General features: G+C 41.4%; 1 protein-coding gene across 2 annotated transcripts; it reads right to left on the bottom strand.

The window, feature by feature from the left end:
* Nucleotides 1-10: 10 nt before the first annotated feature.
* sh3pxd2b (SH3 and PX domains 2B) lies at nt 11-22,658 on the bottom strand. Of its 2 annotated transcripts, XM_079486590.1 has the most exons (15): nt 22,396-22,658; nt 19,911-19,991; nt 13,865-13,940; nt 12,836-12,912; nt 8,625-8,716; nt 7,308-7,333; nt 7,090-7,125; nt 6,322-6,456; nt 6,133-6,234; nt 3,464-3,581; nt 3,188-3,375; nt 3,060-3,106; nt 2,689-2,814; nt 1,174-2,604; nt 12-381 (listed from the first exon to the last, which is right to left on the bottom strand). In XM_079486590.1, the coding sequence occupies exons 1-14, from the start codon at nt 22,465-22,467 to the stop codon at nt 1,174-1,176; spliced, it is 2,607 nt and encodes an 868-aa protein (XP_079342716.1). In that variant the 5' UTR covers nt 22,468-22,658; the 3' UTR covers nt 12-381. The 2 variants fall into 2 exon arrangements, with proteins under 2 accessions (XP_079342717.1, XP_079342716.1); XM_079486591.1 differs by lacking the exon at nt 7,090-7,125 and having other exon boundaries at nt 11-381; nt 22,396-22,623.
* Nucleotides 22,659-27,621: the final 4,963 nt, after the last annotated feature.

Here is a 27,621-nt window from a genome sequence, read left to right as displayed (position 1 = left end):
AAAGCATTTTTGAAAATGTCAAATGTTTATTTGGTTTACATCATGTAGAAAAGATAAAAGTCAAAAGATGAAGTATGATGGACAAAACTCAAAAGCTCAATGTGTCAACAGATCATCCAAACAGATCCTTTCCCACGTACATTATCTGTCTTGGTGCACATACAGTATATGTGAGAGCTTCTGTGTGTTATGTCTGCTCTTAATAAACCTACAGAACATGATGAGAAACACCTGCAGATTTCCTCTCGTAACCTTCATTCAGCCTCCTGTGTTTGATGCAGATGAGAAGAGATTTACAGCAACTAGGAGCTGATGAGCATGGATTCATTTCTGGCGCTTCCAGTATTGTCAAGAAGTGAAACTGGGCACCTCATTCACTCTCTGCATTTACGGACAACAAAGCACAGACCATTTCAAAAGTAATGTTAACAATAACCATGTTTATCAAATCTAGGCTTGAAACCAGTCAAGCATGAATGTTAAAACATCTAAGCACCTTTCTCAGTGTCATGAAAATACTTCTGGACAATACTGCTATAGAAAATAATGACACTCGCTCTGAGGTAATCCGTTACTCTTATTTACATCTGGACATTAGTACTGCAAAAATGAGATGGACATTTTTCATTCGTGTCCACTGTGAATGGAATAGAAATGGATGACACTGTACTGTAAACCGTTTTCTCAGGACTGTTTTTATACGTTCTGCACCTTCTCTTCTCATAGCAGTTCCTGTGCAGATGGCCGCAGCAAATCTAAAAGGTGCAAACGTTCTCTACTTATTTCAAAAGAAGGCAGATAAATGAGGAAAGCAAAGCGTTTGTCTGAAATGCTTTCAGGTGCCAAAACTACAGAGTCAGACTGATGACTGTTACGAGTGTCTCCAGGCTTTGTTTTCGTTATACAAACTACATTTGCTATTTGTAACTAGTATGAGTAATAAACACGTAACTTGCTTGCATATAGGGCGCAAAAGCACTTTACACTGAGGCACAATATCATAAAGAGCGGCAAGAGGGCCGTTATATATTGCTAGTTAGTTACACCTGCAGAGATACATGACACAAGAATGATCTTGAACCACCAAAAACACACACAAAATGGCATGGAATGTCATTACAAAAACAAGTTATGGTAGCCATAAATAAACGGTGTGGATTAAATAAGGAGTACCTAAGGTTTTTTGGCCAGGTAATTGGAAGGGATCCAGCCCTCCATCACTGGCTCATCGCTGGCATTTTTACAGAACCACCAGCCGCTGCTCTGTTTCTCCAGCACTTCAAAAACGGTGCCCTCTTTAAAGGCGGGCGTCTGCTCATCTCCATCGAAGTCAGCCACGGCTAAGAACAGCTGGTCTCTGGCCGGCTCTTTGATAAGAGGTGGCAGTTTCTCTTTGGGGGGGCCTGGTTTCATAAGGGGCTTGGGCGGCACAGGCACTTTGGGTTTGGCTTCGTCTTTTTCCCTGGAGGCTGTGGGAGCGACAGCTCTGGCTTTGGGTGGTGGGGGTCTGCTTTGAGGAGGAGGGGCTGGCTTGGCCTCCAGAAAGTCTTTGAAAGAAGGTTTGACGTCTGTGGGACTGGCTGGTTCAGAACTCTTCTTCGGCGGTGGAGGTCTTCTGGGAGCAACAGAAGGTCGTTGTGGTGGCTCTTTTGTTGGCGGTTTAGACATTTCTGATGGCTCGTGGCCATTCAGTTGTTTGGTCAAGCATTTTGGCTCTTCGGATGCGTTGGACGAGGCGTTACTCTGTGGACCACGTTCACTTGGGTTGCTGGCGAGCTCTGGAGGTTTGGATGGACGGAGTTTACTCCTCAGGTTTGTGATATCCAGCTCACTCTTAGCTACGGGCTCTGGTTTAGCTGCAGGGGCAGGCTTCGGTCTGATAACCGGTTTTGGCTTTGGAAACGGCGCCGGGTTGACCGAATCAGGCTTGTCGTCATCTCGTGAATCCGCTTTGGGTTTGGGGGGCTGCTTGGGCACATGCTTCAGGTTAAACTTCTTCACCTCCTTGGCCGACACCTTGTGGCCACACTCCAAGCCCATCTCATTGCGCAGGTACAGTTGCTTGTTCTTCTCCTCCTTTTTGACCTCCGGGGGTTTGTCAGGTTTGACGGGAGCAGATTTTGGCGCTATCAGCGGGACGATGACCCCCGGGGCCGGTGGTTTGGGCGGGAGAGGTTTGGAGAGGTCCGCTCTGGGTTTGTCCTCCAGTTCCAGGCTCTTGTTGATGGATTCTCTCCTGGGTGGTAAAGCCGGCTTCTCCTCAGCTGTGGGAGAGGAGGGAGGCGGAGGTAAAGAGGCAGAAAAAGGGGAGCTGCTCTTGATCGCGTTGGACTTCCATTCTCTCAGTTTGGGACGGCTGGACAAATCAGAGTTGGACGAGGGCTCGTCCGGCAGGGGCTTGGACCAACTATCTTCTGAGGTGGTGTTACTGCTTGAGGTGTCCTCAAGCTTCAGTTGAGCCATCTCACCAGCAAGAGGGGCCAAAAAGTTTGGCCTGGTGGCGTTGCTGGTCTTCTTGTACTTGTCTATGAATGTTACTGGAGCCCAGCCCTCTTTATCATCTATCTGAATGTACCACCAGCCGCTGGAGTTCTTCTCAATGACCTGAACACATCAAAGGGGAAACGGTGAGATGCACGTGGACAACAGCTGGATGATGTGCATTTCTGCAGTTGATGTTACACATACCTCGACTTTCAAACCTGCCTGGAAGCTAATGCCATCGGGGATAGTTGTCTGAAAGTCAGCTATGGTGTAATACTCTTCCTCTACCTGAGGGGGCACTGGAGGTTTAGGCAGGTTCACTCCTCGTGGCTGTTCCAGGAATTAAAGACAAGCAGGTTATGAAAAACAGAGTCATGCAGACTTGACATGGTATCAGGCTCTTGAACGAAGAGAGGTAATGATTATGACTAGGATTTTTGATCGTAGGTCACGTTTTGTGTACATCTGTAACCCTGGCTGTGTAATAAACCAGCTATGTTTCCTATTCTCTGCAACTTGTGTGTCCAACCTTTGGTCCTCACTAGAACATTCGAGAAATGAAACATAACTCTTACTATTGTGAGATCCCGGCGTGGTGGAGGTCTCTGTCGTGCATCTGCTTCTGATAATGAGGAGGAGAGAAGAATTTAGAGGAGCGCGACGTGTTCAATTCAACACACTGAATGTTTGAAGGTGAACGTACTGCGTTTGGTGTCTGAGAACGGCGTCAGTCTGTCCCTCTGGTTCTCTCTGTTGGCATTCAGCTGTCTGAAAGCCACGTCCAGATCATTAGTGCTGGCATGAACCGGGCCGCCGGCTGTCATCTTCTGACTCAGAATGTCAGCTTTCTTCAGATAAGACGCCGGGGCCCAGCCCTCTTTCCCTTCATACCTGAGGAGCACAACAATCAGTTCAAAAGAGAAGAACTTGAGCTCTTTATTGTCCTTTTAATAGAGTTTACATTTGTATATGTTTGTACCTGATTTTCCACCAGCCTTCCAAGTTTTTCTGAATGACCTCGACAGTCATGCCTCTCTCCAAATCTATTTCATCTTGATCCCGTGCAGAGTATGGATAGATGGCAGTGTACTTCTCCTCTGTGAACAGAATATTTCCATACGTCAAATACAACCACTGCTTCTGTGTTCCTGACAGACCTTTATCCTTTCATGGGTTAAAGATCATCTGTGCTTCCCACAATGTTTGGCAAAAAGCAACTGCATGATATTTTAAAAGGAACCTTGAGTATAGACGGATGTATGGCTTAATATATAAAAAATGGCATTAACTTTATAAATGTGAAATAAAAAAACGTGTAACTGTCACAGTATTCATAAACTGGCCGCCATATTTGTTTTGTCAAAATCCATGACGTCAAATGCTAGCAACCTAAACCCATTCTCTTAACACAACAGTGAAGCACACACGCTTTTCACGAATGACAGTAAAATATGAGACGTCAAACATAAGATCAGATATATAAACACACAGGGACGTCCTCTTGACACAAGCCAGCCTGCCATAGAAGAAGAACGCGTTCACATGCATTCATTAAATCATCGCTTTAAACGACCGTCTTTAAGACAGTTAAGACTATTTAAGACATCAGCATCCACCATTATCATTATATAAACACAATACATTATAATGCATTTTATAATGGCTAAAAATATTGTGTGTATATTCAATTGCAAACGATTTTGGTTATTAATATGTATGTTTGTATTGTTTCTGACCAACAATATTAAAATGTATGAAAATACACCAAACAGTGTTCTTTCTTTATTATTTTTGCATATATATATATATATATCGTATGAAGCTTATATTTACTGAAGAACTGATCAGTGTGTCTGTGTTCAGTTTGGCTGGCTGTGTGTGTGTGAAACCAGTGTACGTCATTGAAAAAGAACACGACGGCCTCCTCAGCTTAACTAGAGTATTACATTGAGGTTTTTGGGGGGGAAATGAAAGTATTTGATGTGTTTCTAAGGACAAATGCTAGTAGTGTGAGGCCATAAGAACACATTAAGCCATACGTCTCTTTAAAGAGCTGTCTGTCATCTGTGTTTACGGTTGTGAGGAGCAGAGATGATCTGTCTGTGAATGAACAACAACATCACATGCATTCATAGATGTGAACAGTGCCGTATGCCTGAAATACTCAATAACACAATGCTCATCACATTATCATTACATTTAATAAGAGTTTGAGTGGAAAGGACCAGAACTAAAAACTAATATTACTTTTACGGGAATATCAACCAATTCCTGACGATATTACCGACGATGTCCAGTGACGTTAAAATGTTTGACTGACGTGTTTAAAGTTTATATGTAATCTTGAATAAAACATTGATACAGGACATGAAGCTGTAACATAAACAACACAAACTATTCATTTCAATGTAAATCTACCTGACTTTTACTCCTGAAACACATGACTATAAAGAAAGATGCTGTAGGAATAGTGTTGGACACAAGGAACATCAGGACACAATAAACATTAAACATCTGAGACTAAATAAGAGTAAATAAATAGATTTCCATGCCCTCTCTCTCTCTCCTGCTATATTTGATTTGATCAGTTGTGATCGTGTTTGTTAGATGTCGATCTTTACAGAGTGCTCAAGACAAAACATGCATTCAGGTTGGGAACCAGTGATGTAGTGATTTGCAGTCTTCTCATAAACATGAAATAAGAAAGACAGGATCTTGCATGCGTTCATTAGAACAGAAGAGATCGTGCAACAGTGACATGACGCCGTGCTACATCACATTCACAGCATGCACACAGCAGATCAGAAAGTGCTGTTCTCTCCACCTTGACCAAAGCCTGTGCTGAACAGATCCCCTAAAGTACGCCTGCGACCCACGTGTCTCGGCAGTGACCAGAATCTCCGGCACACTCCAGCAGAGAGCAAGCACACACACACACACACACATGTGAAAACACAACAAACATCCATCAGAAATCACACAGCTGTCTATGTGATGAAAGATAGACGTCTGTAGTGTACTTCATTCCTTTAAAGTCGGCATGAAACAGAAGTATTGTGATGTATAGCCGAGGGAAGAGAGGTCCTTTCCAGAGGTGGACGAGGATTATTAATGCAAATGATGTTTTTAAACAACGATGTGTACGGACGAATGGTTTATAATAAATAATGCAACCCTGTGTAAAACCATTAGAAAGATCATTTTTGATTTCATGACGACTTTACTGTAAAGCTGCTTTGAAAGTTGTGAAACTTAAAAATAAAGAAGAGAGAATAAAGTGGAAACACTGATCTGAACAGTGACAGAATAACTGTTATCAGACCTTTATATTTATAGTGCTGTTAGACAGGTCATTTGAATGAGTTTGTAAATAGAAAGATGGTGAACTACATCCAATATAAACCATATCATTGATAAACATTCTTGAAAGTGATTTACATTATGTGTTTGATGATCAACAGATCTCAGAATGCAACTAGACACATCCTTCCAACCACTGGCCAGCACAATGTGTTGTGTATCTGAACATGACATGATATGATGTCGCAGGAGTGCGGAGATGAAATATACTACAGGTATCTCATGTGCCACACATCGATGCTTTAAAGTGTGGACAAACATCACGAGAGGTGTCGGCTGGACACGTACCTTCTTCTGCTGGCAGGGAGAAATCATCAGGGTCATCTTGAGCTTCCAGACACGTGGCCGGTACCCAACCCTGAGCCTCTTCTGAACTGACAAACCACCAGCCTGTGAGGACACGCAGAAGAACAGCCGTTCACTTATCATCCGCTTTCATCAGTATCATCAACGACGCTCTTGATGGGCGGTTGTTACCGGACTCATTTTTCTCGATGACCTCCACCACCTGTCCCACGTACAGACTGATCTCAGAGCTCTCCTGTTTCTCATAGTCTGTCACGGCAACATACTGATCCAGCGGCAGCGGGTCGGCCGAGGACGAGTCTCCTCCTGAAGAAACAGAGCGGGACACATGTATGGACAGACAGACAGACACCAGAAGACACACCGCTGGCCCGGGACAAACCATCACCACATCACACCGGAGCGAAAATCAGGTAAACACAGGATCCGGACTGAATATATGTTTGCTCGGGTCTGTGAATGATTTCGTAGGTCTCATCCAAACGTGACTTTTCTATGTAGATCTATTCCTGAAACTACTATTAAGTAACAGCCGAAACCATTCACAGATTCATGTTTTAAAAACATGATGAGAACACTGAGAGACAGGCTACACAAACATGATTCTGTCAAGGTTGAAGAGAGCACTTTAACATCACACCCTTCATCTACACAGAAAGAGCATTCGTTCTTTCCTTTACTTTAACAACAGGTTCTCTCTGCTCTCTTTTACCTTGTGAAGGAACATTCATGGGTGTTTCATTGTCAAAGCACTCGATTATTAAACGATCAAGCATTCTGATCATCATGAAATCCCGCTGTAAGCCACCACCACCACCACCACCACCACACGGCCATGCACATCACACCGGAGACGTTTGACCCTGCCCACCTCAGAGACCCTCATACAGAGAGACTCAAAGACACACAGAGCACCACTACACAAACGTCTGTCACTACCTCTCTTTATGATAGAAGTCGCTCGCTCCACAAGGCCTGATGAGGACGAGAGCAGGTGCAAATGTTTAGAGAGCATTCACAGTAAACACATGAACAGCCTGCGAGGCGCATGATCCTCTGCGCGTGCTGATGCGCATTATGATCAGCAGAGGGCACTCAAACCTCAGAGAGAATCATCCAACTCACCGTCGCACACATGACATGATTCAGTTTCTCACCTGACTTCTTCTTGCCACTCGACTCCCTGCAAACAGAAAGATGAATTCAACATTCATCACAAATATTCACTAAATGTCTTCGGTACACAGAGACGGGTCATTCTCACACACAAACATATTTACATGTGAAGAAGCACATCTACTTGTACTGTCACCGTTTGCTTTGGTATGTTCTGGTTCGCTCATCAGTTTCCTCGGTTGTTCATTGGCCCACAACGCTGTCTGTTCTCCCTGATTGCGTTCTCTCTTGCATTTAAAGGCCCACTGCAATGCCCTGGAACACGCAGCATTTTACACGTGATGACGTCATTTCAACTGAAAAATGCCCCTCCCGCCAGGCAAAGCTGCATTTAACAGCGTGTCAGCCACAGTGATGATACCAGTGATGTCTCGTTTCAAGCTCTTCGGAGTCTACGGTGGATTTGATTGGACGAGAGGCTGAAGTGTAGAGTGATGTCATGGAATTTCTAGATTTGTTATATCTCCTGAATGGGAATTTATTCTCAGCGCTTCATCGCATGTCAGTTTATTGACGTTCTTAAGGCTCACTTATTTTTAATAAAAGGAAAAAAAGGTTTGTTTTGATTTCACTGGGTCTTTAAGACATCTGTTGTTCCTTTAGCGTCCGGTATTGTGTTTATGTCTACATGTGCTTCTGTTCCTGTGCTTTTCTAGTGGATTTATTAAAGATACGCTTTTGGATTTTACTTCTCATTGTTGTGCGCGTGACAATTCCCTTTCAAACAGGTAAACACATTACTTGATATTTTTCAGATATGTACACGACTGTTTCCATTCTCATTACCGATACATGTATCATTTTATATTGATGTCTAAGTCATTCATGTTTTGAGAGTGATTCATTATTTAGGCGTTTGACCCTCACAGCTCTTTCAAAGCATTCCTGAGCGCTGTGTCATGCGTTTGTAGACACAAGACTTCTGAGTCCTGTATATTTGGGCATAGGTGCAACACTGTTCTTGTAAAATATGTCCTTGCACGATGTCCAGGGGACGTCAAAGTCATAATCCGTCCCTGTGTACAGTCTACAGATCATATATATTTATATATCCATCCCATGTATTAAAGTGACAGCTGAACATGAGTGTCACGTCACAGTGGTCATTTGTGTGTGTGTGTGTGTGTAAAGATCAGCGGGTACAGAAGGGTCACAGATGGCACGCTCACCACCTACAGAGTGTTCTGGATGGACTGACTGTGATCTGTGTCATTACCTCTCTCTGTCTGTTAATGTTCAATGCTTCGTGTTTTGAGAGGGGTAACGTGTTTGTGTATGTGACTGAAAGTGTGTCGTACTCTTTGGGTGGATTCAGATCTTCAGGACGGGTCTCAAAGAACAAGCGGACCTCCTCACATTGAGAGATGTAGACGGGCAGCTGGATCAGGGCCTGACACACAAACAAACACACACACACAAACATTCAATGTTTAATCGTTGTCAGGATTGTGAGCGAACAAATAAACATGCTGATCTGATCGGAGATGTTTGAATGCAGATGAACGTGTCTGTCGGATGACATCAGATGTTTGTGATGTAATAAAGCTGAGTGCTTTAGCATTCTCTCTGGTGACCTTCAGAACTTGGCTGTGAAACGGTGCACGGCACAGCATTGTAAACATATCTCATGAGCAGAGCCAGACAGAATACGCGTCCGCGGGTATCCGTGGAATAGTAGCGTGTATTTGATTGAGTACTCTGCTGTTTAGTGTTGCAATCTGATGATTTTATGGCGTGATCGATTCCAAAGACATCCACAGTCTACTTCTCAAGCCAATCTTATAGATCGTGATCGTTTCTAAGGCTACAGAACAAGCGAATATTACCTCACGCAAAGCAAAAACCACTAATGAAGCAGCCTGTCTATAGAAATGTCCACACGATACGGTTGACGGTTTTCGTATTGCATCACATGTTTTTGTTGATAAAAGCAAGCTTAGCCTACACATTATACTTTAAGAAGCGCTGCGTAGTCAGACGCTCTCACACACAATAATGCAATGAGCGAACAAGTTTGTTAAAGTGCTTATGTTTTATTCCACATTAATTCCTTTCTTCTTCATCTCATGTGCTGAGACAGTAACACTGAAAGATCCATTAAAGTCGTCAAAAACACGACTGAGATCGTCAGAGTTTAAAGCTGTTAACACAGTTTACATGTATGATCATCATTATAAAAAGATGTCATTCTGCATGTAAAATATATATTATAAATAAACAAGTAGGTCTATATTCAATAATGGTGTTTATAAAACATGTTCATAACGTTTTTATTCATGTTTAATTGCAATTTTGACAGCTGATTTGTAAATGTTTTTATTTAGTAAAGTTTAAAGGCCCATTCTCTCAAATCTTTGAACACATTGATTTAACAGAATTAAGAAAAGATTCCGTCTGGCCCTGCTCATCAGTTATGATTGCAATGGATAAAGTGCTGGTCTCATGTAATGAAGTGTGTGTTCTGTTCAGATGACACGAGACCGATTCATGCCGACTCTGTGTTGTGTTTGTGTGGAGATGAATGGATGTCACGGATCTTCCTGATGTCAGTTGCCATGGACACCACACGATGTCTCCTCAGACTCATTGGCATTCCCTGAAGACACTGACATCAATTACAGCTAATGCACTTTACTGCTGCTCTCCACCGCCGTGCATTACCTTGATTGTTTTATGTGAGAGAGAGAGAGAGAGAGAGAGAGAGGCTTGCTGGACATGGGCTGGAACACTCGCTCTTTGTTGAACGCTGGTGAGCATCAATATCTGTTTTTAGAAACACTATATGAACCAGAACACTTTATGTACTGAACTTTTTCCAACAATAGCACTTTATGTTCTTCTCATATCATCTCTTTCCATTGTATGTTTAATTCAGCAAGTGGTGTTATCGTCTTGAAGTTTAAGAAATCTTTTGTTTTATTTTTGTGCACATCTGAACCTTTGGCGATCTGGACACTATTCTTCCATCAGTATGTAAACAGAGGCACAGTGCATTGTGGGATACAATACCGTGTGTGACTCATTCAGGTTTGCGTGCTATTCTCATGAACATAATCACAGACAGATTATGAGAGATACAGCATGTGTTTGTTTTACGTCTTTCAATAGAAAGGAAGAATCTGGTTAACCGTTTTTAAGAATAAACCATGCTGAAATCACCTCTAGGGAATTATGGGCTTTCATTCACCTGACAAAACAGCATTGTGACCTTTCACCTCATTCATTTAGATCAGACAGCAGCACATGAGGGGGTGAAGAGGTCAGCACTTTTATCCCAGCACATATTGAAACGTTCCTTCACAAACACTGACCCTGTGCGTGCTGACTGATGTGTTTTATACAGAACACCCATAACTGTCCCTCTGGACCTCATCTTTTCACCAGAAGCCCTTGAACATATATGACGGAATATAGTAAATTATGATCATCAACAATTCATGTGTTTATAGTTCAAATATGCACTCCTGTAACTTTCACCAGCAAAAAAGTGTGTTGATGACGGTGATGACCTTACATGACTCCTACACTGCGGCCGGCATCTCAAAACTGTGGTTAAGTGGTGATACGGTTAAGGTCACAGCCATGCAGATGACACCCAGATGTACCTGAAGTCTTATCGGCAAATGACTACTGTAACGAGCAGGTCGGGACGAGAGCCGCGGGGGAACGGCCGAGGCCGGTGACGGGAGTGATAATGAGCTTTGCACCAGTCTCGCATCTCTCACGGAGGAGCTCCAGGAGCATTAAAAGGACAAGCGACAGGAGGGTACGACGAGACTTTGGTTTTTGTTATATTAAAAGTCTGTGTTACGTTGGCCGGTTCCCGCCTCCTTCCATCCTCACATGGAACTTTGCTACAACTACATTGATGAAATGATCAGTTGGGTGTGCCAAAACTTTCTTCAGTTAAACAAGGAGAAAACTAAAGTCCTCACATTTGAAAACAAAGTGATGAAGTTCTCAAGGTGAATGCAAACCTTGACTCTAGGGCTCAACCAACTCAAAATCTGTGATTCTGGAGTAAGACCTTCGGTTGTAAAGCGGTAACTAAATTAGCATACTACCATCTCAGAAACATTGCAAGAACACATTTATCAAAAGCGAGGCCTGAAGACATAATCCATGTTTCACCTCGCACATTCAGAGAATATTGTTACCTGAATTACAGCCCGGTGTGAATGTGCACAAAAACATGTTGCCTTTTCATCCCTGACAAGCTTTCCGCACATGCAGATGACATAAAAGAAATGTCAGTGAAGAAAGGAAAAGTCCTATTCAGTGACGTGTTTTGGTTAACTTATATCTTTTGCGATGTCCTAACACCTGTGACAAACAAACAGCGCGTCAATGTCCGCTAATGTCCGATTCGCGACCTAATGACTCATTTGAACCGATTCATTTTGTTGAAACAACTCGTATGTCAAACACTGAACTCAGGAGACTCGCTGTCTGAACCCATCAAATCACTCAAAACACCCCAGAACACAAGCGTGCTTACAACATTTAACAAGACTATGAGATTAGTCAAGTTTAGTGTTTAAAGTTTATTTATGAAAATGTGCAGTAAATTACATATATTATAATTTAGTTACTTATGATTTTTCAGCGGGGCAATTGAATTGAATTGAATATAAAGTAAGAATAAAATAAAGTCTGGCAAATGGAGGCCAGTGGTAAAATGATAGCTTTGTGCAAAGAAGGCAATAATGGAGGATTGTGAAGAGTGACAGGTTATATTTGTGTCAGATCATTTCATAGCCAATGTATAACTTGAAGGAAGTTCATTATGGTATGGCCAAGGTCATTATGATTACTATAAGTTGGTGAGACCAACCATTACCACTGTGTATGAAATGTGCTATATAAATCAACTAGTCTTGCCTTGAAGCATCTGTTTATGTTTTACTAAACAATATTAGCAAAGGTTTTCTATTTTAAAAAGGGAAATGAACATGTGTTATGGATGCGACAAAAAATGGACAATGCACTTACCTGACCTTGAAAAATCATGCACTAAAAATACAACCAGTGCTTTAAAACTTGAAATCACACATGGGTATTTGAACCACTAAATGTGGATATCTGTGCTGTTAGTAGAGTAAAAACCTTCAAGGTAAGGTGGACATTTTCACGGGATCGCCCAGATGATCATTCATGTGCGCACACACATGGAAAAAAGCAACGTCTCCAAAAGTGCTGTGATGTGCTGACGCAGGCTAACCTAACCTCTGCCCTGAAGCACACTTTACTCTCTGCCAAATGTGAATTCCTGGGGTTTTCCCCCTCTTAACCCTGAGCGCTCTTCCATGTTCAAACATTTCTCTGCGCTGGTCTCACGCTTGACGTTGCACTTCCATTCAAATCCAAGTGAAGTTGCTGAAGAGAGCCATTGAGACACTTCTCTATTCACACGAGTCATCTGAGAGCACACGGTGTCTTCTGCACATACACAACACTACGACATGAGACGGGTGATGTTTTTTGTGTTGTTCTTGAGTGTGACACTTACTCTGCAGTACTCATTGATGGGTTTCAGCCGTTTCATGGCCACGTCTCTGATGTGGCTTCTTCTGAACAGAATCTTGCCTGTAGAGACATAAAGAATATCACAACAAACACATTCACCGTCACCTCAACCTTCTGGGAATGTCCCTACAAGTCATTTATTCAGACGTTAGCAGACCACAAGAACCAAACTTGGCCAAACACAGACTGTGCTCCATAAAGAAACAGCAGAACTCAAGCACTTCTGTTTTCTGACTCATATCCTGCTGACCATATAGTGTGGTGTGTTTCAGCTGGCGCAGTCAAACTAAAGTAAAACATGTGCAAAAACCAGCAGCCCACCGGAGCCGGCTCAGGTCTCATCTACTGACACACGTCTCCTTCCTTCAAATATGACCTGACTGAGATGATGCTTTGTGGGGTTTAATGTGTGTTCTCATCTGATGGTCCTGTAGCTCAGCTGATGAAGGGCCAGAAACACTGGTTCATATCTTGAATTCACTGTGATTCATTTATCCAAAGCATCTGACAGAACGTGGGTTAGGGTGTCGTGCCCTATGCCTCGCATCCCGACTCTCGTCCCGCCTACCTCACTACAATACCTTTTTCATCACACCAGGACTGAAAACAACCAACAGAGCACATAGTCTGTTTATGAGTATTCACCTCATTTCTAGACTTTTCGATGTCTTCAATTTCTCTTTCATTCATTTCAGCGTGTCGTCTTTGTTATTGGTCTAATTTGTCTGTCATGTCAATCTCTTCACAAAATCGGACATTTTGACAATTATTTCGCTGTACGTAACAAGAGTGGCGCAGTGATTCTAGGTAATGCGGTCAGCCGTTATATATCGGGGTATTTTATAACAGCTTAGATCTCCGCTCAACCAATCAGAATCAAGGACCAGAACTGACCGTTTTATAATAGTTTTTATTAGTGTGTTCTTATATGCATGACATCACAGCATGAAAGAGTCTCTATGAGCCGTGACTTGTTTTTAACATCCGTATACAGTTGGGGAGTGATGTGTACCTGGTAAAAAGGGGATGATTCTTCGCTTTGGATCCTTCTGCCCACCTTCCACAGGGAATTTATCCAGAAGCTCCATCTAGAAAGCAATAATAAATAATAATAATGCACTTTGAAATGAAAGCAAATATTCAAATATACTGTCGCTGAAGAACAGATTCAGATGACCCACACCAACTGTGTTTTATGACATCATTCATATTGATCAACACTCAAGATACATTAAGAGCATGACATTCGTTCTTTTCTAATCTATTATGATTTGGTGTGAATATGTGAAAATGAACACTGAAGGTCTCTTATAGCGACTGTAATAATCCATTCAACAGATGTTTTTCCTCCCCTGTGGGTGTGTATGCGTGGCCTGCTCTACATACTGCACATCTACTGACATACTGGAACATTTTTTGTACCCTAAACGTCCAGCAGGATCTCTCCACACATGCTATTGGTTATTATTCCCTCCTGCCACTAATGAACATTTCCTCCAGTCTCTAGAGTCGTTCTCGTTCCAATCCAAAAACAGCTGTGGACCAATGAAATCGCACCTGCGCTCTTCTAGAGAATGGCATTAAAACTCATCATATATGTGCGTCTGACACATTCACTCACTAATGACAACAGCAGATCCACCACATTCAGCAGCTGTGGAGAATTTTCCAGTAACAGACGACCTGAAAGTTGGACTATTTACCCACAGTGCACTGCTGTCACGTCACACAATGGTATTATATGTGTCACGATGTAATGCGTGTAATGTGCATGTGATGAAACTGTGTCTGTATCGTCCATTGGAATAAACAAAGAGTGACAGAATATGAAACACGTAATCCTGCAGAATGCAAGAAAATGATGGCACATTTTCAATATGAGCGCACGTGAACGTTGCTGGCACACAGAGCTTTAACTGTGCTCCGGTCATTCATTAACTGAAGAACAATGTGTTCAATGTGCCTGAGCACCAGCAGAATGAAGACACGTAGACAACAAACCAATGCACTGAAGTCAGCCTGAATCAAACACAAGAACATGTATGAGCTAACATGAACCTCGCTGACAAGATCAACACTACTGAAGCATTTCTTTATCCGATCTAACATGAAGAATTACATTAACATCAAAGCAACAATCCACAATATTTTGGGGGGTGAAAATAATCAGAAATCAATACATAGACAGATCAGTGTTCAAAACGATTGTCTTGTCTTACCCTGATTCACAACGGTTAGCTAATAATAATGATTTATAATTTGCACTGTCCGGTCGCCCCATGCAGAACCCATGAGTCTCTTTGCGTCATTACATCACATCCGTAAACACAAAGGAGAGGAAGCAGCTAGTTTATCACGGGTGTGGATGGTGCTGTAGCGGGTGACAGAGTGTTGTTCATTCTTATCCACCAAATTTTTGAACGCAGAAGTAAACAATGTGACGTACTTCCTTTTTGTGTTAAGACTTCGCCGGCTGGTAGAAAACAGTGGAAGCCCCCCGTGATGTATCACACAGTGGGAGGATGAAGTGGCCCAATATATCATATGAGGATTTAATCAATTACTTTTATATTTTCTCTCTGAGTTGACGAGTCTTCGATTTCCTTACAACAAATATCAAAAGAATGGAGACGGTGGGTTGCTCTTGTACCGCAGGTCTCCACCGAGCTGCAGCATCCATCATGACTTTCTAATAACTGTCAGTTTCTATGTCTATTAAGTAAAAATGATGTCATGTTGTGCATTCTCTCCATTGCTTGCTTCAGTTTTGATCCTCATAGTAACATGGCCTGGTAATGGCTAGCAGTAGCCTACTGTTTAGATGTTGACAAAATGTTGAATGTGCTTTGGATAGAAGCGTCTGCCAAATGAATGAAAGTCCTGTAACTGTTAGTCATGCAGCTGCGATCCTCGGGCAGGTCGGTTTGCTTTAGCCTAGTAAGCTAAATAACAGCTAAATACATGTAAAAATGCTAATAGCTCAATTTGAACTGCTGTCAATATTATTATACCACTGTTTGCATATGTCATATGTAATCTGCTATTTTACATTAAGTGTCACTCTCCCCGTAAACTCCTGCCTTTGAAAGTTTTTTAATAAATGTTAGTAATAGTTTATTAGTTAGTGTAGTCATGTATGTCAATAAGCTTAAGTAAGTACTGGTAAGCTTCCTGAAGCTCAGTGGTAAGAGCTTTGCGTTAACAACACCAGGTTGTGTGGATACAGGCACCCACACGATACGCATACATATGACATATAACGTTTGTTTTTAAGCTCACGTGTTGCAGTTTCACATTTTAAACGGCACGAGCCCTTTAAATGGAAATGTTTTTTTCTTGGCTGTCCATGTTTTATTGTTCATGAGCTGAAATAAATCATTCCTAAAGCAATCCAATGGTGGTGATAATTGTAACAGTTGTGGTGTGAACTACAATGTTTCTTAAAGCATTACAGTTATGGTCTTGGTGTGAACTGGTCTTAAAATGATTTTGCTCTGAAATGTTTCACCGTCAGCCGTATTTTTATGATTATGTATCCGGTCCGGTGAGGTCATTTCCTGCTCTATGAACATTACTGGTCATGACATCATACACAAAGATGGCTACGCTGATAACACATCAGAGCATTATAGGGACATTCTCATTCTCATGTGACTTTCTTTAAACACAAAATATTTATGAAACACTCTGTGCTGCTGTTATGACTCATGCTGTCATTCGCTGAAAAAACTGTGACTCTGAGTTTAATGTCACACATGAAAAGCATGTGGGTTTGGATGTGGTGAGTAGAGGATAGCAGAATTTTCACAGAAACATCATTGAAGCTAAAGACACCTTGGATGAATCCTTTAAACAGCTAAACAAAGAGAAATGTCATGTCTACAGGACAGCCATCGGTCTGATGGGATGATCTCTGGAATCCACAAACACACACTGATGACAACCAGATGTCAGACGCCTGAACACTCAAACATATGGACACACTCCATTTGGAAGACAACTCCAACCGCTGCGTCTGGGTCTACGCTGGTATGCTTGAAATGAGCTTTATAATCAAACACAACTCATGAACTTCATTACAAATCAACCTTGTTGCGTTGGATTGGACAGTGAAGGAAAAGCAGCCAATGGACATGACGGCTCTGTTAGAAAATACAAGCCTAAACTTCTTTATGCATGTGGTGGAGTAAAATGAATGATGAAATTTTGATGAAGAGTTTTCTGTCCGTCTCAGGTCCTGTTGCATCAGCACTAAACTTCCCCAACAACTCAACATTCATCACAACAACTCTGTAGGGTTGGAAAATAAAGACGCAAGTAGTGAACATTGGTTAATGTGAATGTTATCGCTTCTACTTTCCACTAGATGTCATTTTCTTTTTACAACGGGTGGATGTCACAACAGGGAGCGTATCGTTCATTCATTGCTTCATTAACATGGCGGATGCGAGCGAGTGTGTCGTCGATTTAAACATCATCTTCACATAAAAGGCAGCGGTTCATATGATGGCAGCCTCTCTTTACAGCTGTGCTTTGTTATACTGTATCTTAAATGTACAAGAACCTGATCGTGATTCTGTTCTGATTCAATATACCCGAGTGTAGTATACAGGTTTTTATGGTTCTACGTTTCTTTTTTTAATTCACCATTGAAATCTGATGTTTTTTAGAAATATCGATAGGATTTGTTGATTTGAGACATTGAATCGAATCGAGAGCTTTTGAATCGGAACATCAGAATCAAAACCCAGACCTACAACTCTTAATGATATTGGCATTCTTCACCTATTGAAGATAAATCTAGTGTTTTGTGTTATAAAATGTGCAAGATAAAGGCTGAGCTGACGTGACACAGAATGGAATGATGACAGGACGTCTCTTTTCACTTGAATGATTTGGGTCATAAACACAGAACGGATGTTATTTATACCACATGGCAAACTACATCTGCTTTTAAATGCATAAATATAATTGTGTTTGCTTTAAGATTTTGGTAAAATGACTAATTTCATGCAATACAAACCAAATCTAACAGATGGCACGAGTCTGCACTGCGGTAAACATGATATATCAAGAATACATTGCTGTTTGTAACCGTGGAAGCTAATAAAAAATGTTTGTATTTTTATTAAACGAATGTTGAGCAGGACTACAGGACTTGTGAAGTAGTTCCAGATCTGTCAACCGCCTTACAGTTGATATCACTACGCCAAGTTTGACTGAATAAAGTTGTCCACCACATCACACATATCTAACAACAAACAAAATGACTGACTTTGTCATCGTCTGAGAAGAAATAACTGAATATTCTGGTAGTAGAGCATGAACATTCCTGACAGCTCAATAAAGGGAGTGAAATACAACATCAACAGCAGCAAACACCTGTGAACAGATACACAGACTTGACTCCACACGTGTATAATGATAGACTTCAGCTGCACGCTTACTATGCACAGAGCAGCAGAGGATTGACATGCTGAGACCCAAAGGAGCTTCATTTAAATGCACATTGTGTCCATATGACAAAGCCATTCCATTATACATGTAAAGCAGAATGTCATGTAACAGTTCAAGAAATGAATGATCAGTTATTGTATAATACTACCACATTTCATTATTGACAAATCCTTTATATACAACACAAGACAAATGTCATGTATGGTTTGACACAAGGATCAGTAAATAATGCAGACCAAACAATATGTCATGATTCTGCCTGCTCTTGTCTTGATTTTCTGGTCTAGGGGCAGAATCATGACAGACCCACGTGTTTTATGTGGAGAGGATCATATTATTGTCAATCAGGACATAATATGCGTTCTCTCCTGTCTCGTCATTTGGCCCTGCCCCTCTCGTTTCTAGTAAAGCTTTCCTCCTGTGTCGCATTACCCACACCTGCCTATCGTTATCCCCTTTGTTAGTCTCCCTATATAATACCCTCTTGTCTATTGTCTTGTGCTCGTTCGTTGTACATGTTTCATGCTTTTTGCCATGCCATGTCTTGGAGTCTTTGTCATTGTCATTGATAGTCTAGTCTAGTCTAGTCTAGTCTAGTCTAGTCAAGTCAAGTCAAGTCAGTGTGAGTGTTTTGTTTTGTTAGTCTAGGTGTTTTTGTAGTTGTAGTTCTTGTCAAGTGTTAGTCTTCAGTTTGTGTTCCCTGTTTACCCCCTCGTGGGTTTTTGTTTTGTTCCTGTTTATTATTTATTAAAATCCTGTTTAAACCCTGTTTCGCTGCCTGCACTTGGGTTCTCTTTCCGCGTTCCTGACACAATATGCTTAAATAAAAGTGAATAGTTTCATGGGATGAGTTCAGCTCCTACTTATCCAAACAGAAAAAACTACGTTCCTTGTCCTTCTGAGAGCATCTGGTCTGGGTTGTTTGTAACTCAGGTGAAGTGCTAAACCTCAAGTGTTCATAACAAACATTTGGCACATAGCAGACAGGTAAATGATCTTTAGGAGGGGGAACAGTGTTCTTCCACATGGATTATTATGCTGCAATTTGTTGATTTGGTATTTCACATTGATTTAAAGGATCAGTTGACTCAAATATGGCAAGCGCTCCCCGATATTCAAACAAAGCTAAACTGCAGCATTATGTGCAGTACACAGTATGTATGAGGCCAATCAGATCAAAGAAGACTTTACTCTTAACAACATTTATTTGTTTTAACTCTGACCTGAGTAGACAAAACCAACAAAGCTACACAACTTCACAATGTGTTTAATGAGGGCTCTAATCTCATGGCTGCCATCTAAACTTGATTTCTGACCAATCCAGATCCACAACATGTCATCAAACTCCATCGGCGTTTAAGGGTGAAGAACAGCTTAATTTTCCATTAGGCCATATTCGCTAACAGGAAGGAAAATCCACCTTCATATTCATCATTTTTTAGCACAAGCTTTCCTGTGTCTCAGCAACGCCAAGGTCATGGGTTGGATCCCAGGGGATTGCACATAGTCAGAAACAAATGTGTAATACAATGCAATGTAAGTTGCTTTGGATAAAAGCATCTGCCAAATGCATAAATGTAAATGTAAGTTTAGAAACTCACCTGGAGGTCAAAAAATTTACTGTAGCGCCTGAAGATGATCTCATTGCTGCCATCAGACCAAGCAACTTTGATGATGTAAACCTGCAATGACAAAAAACCATCATGACACATCAGTGAAGAACTTTTGATGGACTCAAGCCCTGATGTCCACTCTTCGTGACACGCTGGGTCTGATGAACTGATGAAGATACTGGATGTTAAACCTGAAGACAGACACAGCTTTGGGAGGCTGTCTTTACTTGATCTAAACCAGAGAATCAGTTCATGCCTCTTAACATTCTACCAGATGAGCAGATGTTCATCACAAGACGACAGCTCAGGAGCAGATGCCAGCTTCCCTTCAGAAGATTCACTGAACAGCACTTGGGCATGCGTGTCTGCCCTGATGTCTACGCGGTGCAGGAAACACAATCTGATCTCATGGGAAACCTTATCTTTTTACAATGTGGCTATTTCATATAAATGTGTATGATGTGAATAGTACAAAAATGCATGAATATTAGCCAAAAAAACATGCATAGACCTCCACCCAAACCTATGTCACTTGGGCAGAACCAGATCATACAAAAGTGTCTTCTGTAATTATATCATTCAAACAAATACAGGAAATATTGAATTGGTGATGAAAAATGCACATTGTCAAGCTGACTCGGGTATGGTTCACACTGGTACACATTTGAAAAACAGCATCTAAACACCATCCAAATGAACCGAATGTCCAAACACTGACCATCTGCTGCAGTTTTCCTGCGATGCACACACATACATGGCCAAACTAACATATATATATATATATATATACTGTACACTCCTTCACAACCTGAACACTTCCATCATCTTGTCATGTACTGACAGTCACATTATTCACACTGCAACATGAAACGGTGAAATTATACGGAGAAACATGTTATGTTGCTCATTCATAGCTCACGATGTTTAACACAGTTCTCAGTTGCGTTGCGTTATATTTAAGTTTCAACTTATTTCTCCTAAAATAAGACATAAAAGCTGAAACAAATGAGAATGCAATTCCTGAAACACATGAAGAGTCTGGAGGTGGAAATGGATTTCAGCCAATATCTTTTGATAGCAGACTTGACCAATCTGAGCTCAGTTTGACACACTGTTGACATACAGTATCTTCTCAAACTCTTTTTCTCTAAATAAATATTTGAGACACAGATTCCTTTGCTCTTCATTGAATCTCATTGATGTTCTGAAGGCCATTTTAAGCAGTTTGATTGACACTGCTTGGGTCCTTCGATGCTGAGGTCTCACTCATTCCTGTAGCTCAATGTCTGTTTTTAACGGCAGTTGTATAGAAATGGAAATCCAGACAACACTCAGACTGGGTCATTTTAAGATCAGGTCACCGTTGTTGTGAAACATTACAGGGGTGGAGCACTCAGACACGGGTCTGATTTAGTCGTTGACTCGAAGAGAATGTTTCTGGTGGGCTGTTCTCATCGCAGGTCCACAACAAACACAATAATAAACCCTTGAATTATCCACACATTTCACAGCCTGCGTTGATGTTTTCTCAACAACAGACCATAATAACAGTGAAGATCAGCTCATTATCAGACTCTGAAGCACATGATCATCACGGGGATGTGATCAGACTGTCCACACTTCACATCAGTCCAGCTGTTACCCGGCGAGCGTGTGATGTCAGTGACAGTAAACATTTGAAATGCTTTGTGAGGGCCATAGTGAAAAAACAATGATAAATAAAGTATAGAATATATAAAGAGATGGGGGGGGGGGACAAAAACAGGAAGGAAAAGTGTTTTCCTCTGAATTGAATGATGTAAAAACGGATTGCTTCAGAATAATGATACGAAGTAAATAAATCCTATGAACTTGAAATCAGAACAGAAAGAAGGAGACGAAACTCTCATGATGTTTTTAACAAGTCATTACACCACAACACACACAAGAATCTTTCCTTTACTCATTAAACCACACAATAAAAGTGAAAATAAGCTTTAACACGTTTACTAGAAGCCCGCATATCTTTGTTAATAACAACAGGTTAAATAAGCTGAAGGGGTGTGAGAAGATGAAGAGGAGATCTGATGTGGGCTGTCCGGGACTTCAAGGGTGTGGTGAAGAGGACAAAAGGCCTTGAAAAACATGGAGGTCTTACTTTCAAACTTCACACACTGTTACAAACTCTGTTTATATCTCAGGCCATGTTTGTTCTGTGACTAGGTGGGTCTCTTGAGAACTCGCGAGAGTCTTTGTTGAACATATGCAGATGTGAAAACATCTGGAACTACACGACAGGCATAAAAACTGCAGGACAGACGTCACACAAAACGCTCTGAAGCGATTCAGACTTTACATCACAGACATTAAGCGCCTAGAGATGGAAAACGGATCCGCATCTCCGGTCTCTTTGTTCAGACAAACACGTGGAAAGCATCGCCTGAGAGAGAGAAACACTTGGAAAAGTTGTTTTAAAACATCGCGATAAACTCACGTAATGTTTGTTGGGGTTTCGTCTCTTCTGCACGTCTTCAACAGTTACTTCTTGTACATTCCGCCGCGTCATGTTGCGATAATCTCAGTCAGAAAACAGATGAAGAAAATAAGCTTCAGATCCACAGCAGAAATGTGAGCAACTGTCCTGCATTCGCGTGGAATCAGTCGCTCTCTGTGATTTTCCAGTCCACGTCTGTTTCCCTGCAGAGTGACTCCCAGAGAGAACAGCTCGAGCCCTGCTCGTCATCACAGGCCTACTATGAAGAAGGGTCGACTCATGAATATTAATCATCCATTGACACGTTTGATTGGCTGCGGTGTGCTTGACCACCGCAAATCTGCATATGACGTCAGAGAGAATCGTGTCAACGGTATCGTGGATATATATTATGGCAAGCCGTTTCGACATAAAATGGGGTGGCCGTACTTGACCAGTCAAAATTCCAATTCCAGATATCTCTTCTGTAATTTTGACTCGTCATAATGTATCTACAACGTGATTATGACTAGTCATAACAGGCAATGAAGATATCTACAATGTTATTTTGGCAAGTCATCATATAAACGTCTCAGTTAAGTCTGTTACCTCTGTTCCCTGATGGCGGGAATGTGATGTTGTTGTCGAACCCATAGATGTCCGGGTATAAAGGGGAGATGGCGTGCTGCATTCATTCACATTTTCATTCACCGGGAGGCAGACACACTCTGTCAGTTTAAATCTAGACTAAAGACGCATCTTTTTAATCTTGCATACACTACACTATCATAATATATATATTTCAAAGATCTAGGCTGCACTAGTTAGATCAACCGGAACCAGGGACACTTCCAATAACAACTGATGCATTTGTTGCATCAAAGAGTGCAGAACAGTCCTCTACTCTCAGCCAGTCTTGTCTCATTGTTCCACGGTTACCTGAGCGGGCAGGATGCAGTCCAAGGTTACCGGAGCGGGCAGGATGCAGTCCAAGGTTACAGGAGTGGGCAGGGCGCAATCCATTCCCAGACCTGACAAATGCTGGAAGAAGGACGTGGCAACTCTACAAAACTTCAGTCGCTATTAGATTATTAATGATAATTTTAAATCTTACTTTGTTTATTTTGCCTTGTTGTGTAAGCACTGTCGAGCTTGTGCAGAGGCAGCAGTTTTTGCCAGAGGGGAACTGGAATCCCCTGGTTAGGCCTGGTTTCCCTCCGAGGTTTTTTTTCTCCTCCAATGGAGTTTTGGGTTCCTCGCCACCGTTTGCATACTGTTTTGCACTGTTTGCCTGGCCGGGGGGCTGCTAGAATTTGATAGTCTTATTTAATTAACACTGCATATAGGAATTTATTGTGTGTCTGATATTTGACCTGTGTTTTGACTTCCATAACCTTTCAAGTTTTACTTGTAGTCAATGTTTTCTTGTACAGCTGCTTTGTAACAATGAAAATTGTAAAAAGCGCTATATAAATAAAGCTGACTTGACTTGACTTTTGTGCTGAGGAGCCTGAGAGCATCTCTCGACTGCTTCAGCGGACGGCAAATGTTGTGGCATGAGGGACGTTGTGTCGAACCGACAGATGGGGTTCCTATTGAAAACGCCACAGCACTGTGCCGCATCACAATCTCTAGCGAAGCGACGCTGACTGGCCTGGGCGTGTCAGAGGTGAGCGCTAGCGCAAAATTGTAACCATCCAGTGGGCAGGCAGGGGGTCCCAAAGCTTTTGGCAAAGATGAGAGGCCGCTGCCCTTGGCCACCACAGACGGAGACCTAAAGGGATTTGCCAAGAAAGGTAACCATCTCATGAGAATAAGTTCAAGCTGTTCCGCACTGACTGTGCGCATTTGGAAGTGAACCCTCTGTCATGGAGACAGAGTCGAGTTCCATACCGAGAAAAAAGGTGCTCTGTGCAGCGGAGAGCTGGGTCTTTTTCTGGTTGACCCTTAATCCTAAATGGTCTAGGTGCCAGAGCACCAGGTCCTTGTGTGTACACAACAGATCTCGCGAGTGAGCCTAGATAAGCTTGTCATCAAGATAGTTGAGGACGTGCACGCCTCTCAAGTGAGTGAGGGTGACTACCACGACCTTCATAAAAACCTGTGGTTACAAGGTACGGACAGAATGGGAGGACCCTGTACTGACATGCCCGTCCCTCGAAAGGACGGTCCCCAGGAACAGTCGATGACGAGGGAAAATTGAGACATGAAAGTACGCATCCTTCAGGTCAATGGCCACGAACCAAGCATGGCGTCCTCAATGAGTGTGTTGCATCCACGAAGCAGCGGGCCATGCCACGCTGAGGAAATGAGCTCTTTTAGAAAAACACCTCTGGAACTGCAGCGACGCACAGGGGAAGTCACTCCACTGCGTCTCACAATCCAGCTATTCGTAGATTGTTATCAGATACAAAGGCTCCAAAAAGAAAAAAAGGTGAATGAATGCAGAGCCGTCTCCGCTTTATACCCGGATATCCGGGGGCGGAGTCCAGCATGCAAATTTAATTCGCCAATTTCATTGGCCTTTTCAAAACTAGTCAGAAGATGATAGATTCTCAAATCAAACCTTATCTGTCGGTTCGACACAACGTCGAGAGATCGACAGAAAGGGAATTTGAGATATCTACAAAATAAATGACTTCCATCTACAAACGAGTTTTGACTAGTAGAAACTGCATTTAAAGATATCTTTAATTGATTTTGTACAGACATAATTCCAATTAGAGATATTTCTAAATGAAATGTTACTTGTGTTAATGTCAAGTCAGCTTTATTTATATAGTGCTTTTTAAAATTTTCATTGTTACAAAAAAAGCTGTACACGAAAACGTATTGACTATAAGCAAAACATGACATTATGCAACTCAAAACACAGGTCAAATATCAGTCACACTATAAATTCCTATATGCAGTGTTAATTAAATAAGACTATCAAATTCTAGCAGCCCCCCCAGGTAACCTTGGACTGCGTCCTGCCTGCTCTGGTAACCTTGGAACAATGAGACAAGACTGGCTGAGAGTAGAGTACTGTTCTGCACTCTTTGATGCAACAAATGCATCAGTTGTTAATGTTAAGTGTTCCTGGTTCCGGTTGATCTAACTAATGCAGCCTAAACCTTTGGAATATATATATTATGATAGTGTAGTGTATGCAAGTGTTCAGTAATAAAAAATTGCTACTCATCCACTTTTTTATATCGACTAAGCATTCCACTATTCGATGGAATTGCTGTGTTTCATGAGGCTTCGAGGAAATATAAATTCAAACTGCTTTATACAAAAGTCATTTAAAAGAATGAAAATAAAAAAACATTACGGATGTATTTGTGAAAATAGCATAAGGTATGCAGTGGGTTTTGCAATATTAAATATCGTCAAGTTGGAGATGTGTGCTGTGGATTAAATAGTGTTTGCCTTTATTCCAAATGAACACATTAAAGATAAGCATCTTGTCTGGTGCAACATTTTGATTCATTTATAAATATTTTTATGCACTGGCCCTCATCACTAAACCTGCATCAACAAAGAACACAATACGTGTAGGCCTATTGTATAGTATGTATACTGTATGCATAACGAAACGTACTAATAATTGCCATCAATGCCACTTAAACTTTTATTCACTTGTAATCTTCTTGAAAAAAAGTCTTCACCTATTTACCTGATCTGCCATATAAGCAATATTCTTGTCCATCACATGCTTATTTGTACTTTTTCACGTTTTGGTACATAATTCCAATGTTTCTCACTCACGTCTCTTCAAAATATAGAAAATAAATTACAACAAAAACAGTTGCAGTTTTTTTTTAATATACGGCTTCACCTATATCATGTCTATATTTGATAATAAATATTGGCTTTCAGACTTAAATTTCCGTAAGTTATTAACATAGCCTAATTGTTTGTTTGATTCCCCTACCAACAGAATGCTATGCTCAACGTAACGTATCATTATCGAACAGCTGATGCGCGAACCAGCGGAACCTTTCAAGGAGACGACAAAATGGCCAAGCGGTTGGAAAAGAGAAAGGTTGATTCAGAATGCAGGGTATTTAACCAAAAGTGGACAAGTGATTATTTGTTTGTCTCATCTGTCAAGAAACAGTGTCTGTGTTTAAAGAATACATTCAGAGTTGGGGCCTTTTTATGAGCTGCTACCCAAAATCAACTCATTTCTTCTGACGAAAGGCAAAACTGTCCCCGAACTGATCCACGCAGACCTCGCCTTTTTAACAGATGTGACTATGGCAAGCCGTTTTGACATAAAATACGCCTGGCTGTACTGGTCATAATTTAGTTTTGACTAGTCAAAATTCCAATTCCAGATATCTCTTCTGTAATTTTGAGTCTTCGCAATTGGAATTAGTATATCTACAATGTGATTATAACTAGTCATATCAGGCAATGAAGATATCTATAATGTTATTTTGGCTATTCATAATATATATTTGAGATATGTACAATGCTGTTTTGATTCTTCCATTGACATGCATTGAAAAATATTTTCAGATATCTACAAATGTGTTTTGACTAGTCGAAACTGCAATTAAAGATATCTATAATTCATTTTGTACTAGGCATAATTCCAATAAGAGATATATTGAACAATTTTTTACTAGTGATAATTAAATCAGAGATATCTCTAACTGAGTTACTGTCAGGTCTCGGGTCTAGCACTCCCTATGTTTTATGTGTTGTCTTCTGTCATTGTCATGTCGGGCACGTGACACCGTTGTTGACAGCTTCCATGTGCCTGGAGTGAGCGTGTTTTCTTCCCATTCCCGCTCATTCCCCTCGTTAGTCATTTAATTGGTTAATTACCTGTTCCCTCTTCTCCCTCACTTTCGTACACGGCTGGTTTCCCCTTTCCTCATTTGTTTCATCCCCTTTATATACCGTGTATTCTCCCTTTGTAGTTTAGACCCTACCTAGTCGTGGTGGTAGTATTTCCCAGTTAGTTAGCCTTTAGGCATACATAAATCTAGTATTGGTACCTTTTTGTTCACCTTGTTCTGTTTTTGTCCTGTCTTGACTCCAGTTATTTAGCACACTTCCGGGTGTGGGTTTCTCTCACCACTGTAACCCAGCGACCGCTGCCTCCTGCTTCTTCCTCTACCACTGGTTGGATCTTCCCGGAGACGTTTCTTGCCCTAGACGAATCGTGGGTGCGTCCATTCCGGGGGATTCTTCGGGTCGGAATATACAGAGCCTGGCAGTCCTCTTCCCGTTCGTCAGTGAAGTTTCAGA

The sequence above is a fragment of the Barbatula barbatula genome (genome assembly GCF_947034865.1).
Source record: "Barbatula barbatula genome assembly, chromosome: 22".
Taxonomy (NCBI): Eukaryota; Metazoa; Chordata; class Actinopteri; order Cypriniformes; family Nemacheilidae; genus Barbatula; species Barbatula barbatula.
The sequence above is the reverse complement of the archived record's forward strand: the minus strand, read 5'-3'. Positions and strand labels throughout refer to the sequence as shown.

Bases quoted from the DNA above. Each gene is read 5' to 3' on its own strand.
- sh3pxd2b (XM_079486590.1), bottom strand. From the start codon at position 22,467: ATGACGCGGCGGAATGTACAAGAAGTAACTGTTGAAGACGTGCAGAAG. The intron at 3,582-6,132 runs GTACGTGTCCAG...TTCTGTTCACAG, and splicing joins CTCCCTGCCAGCAGAAGAAG to AGGAGAAGTACACTGCCATC. The intron at 2,605-2,688 runs GTATGTGTAACA...TGATGTGTTCAG, and splicing joins AGGCAGGTTTGAAAGTCGAG to GTCATTGAGAAGAACTCCAG.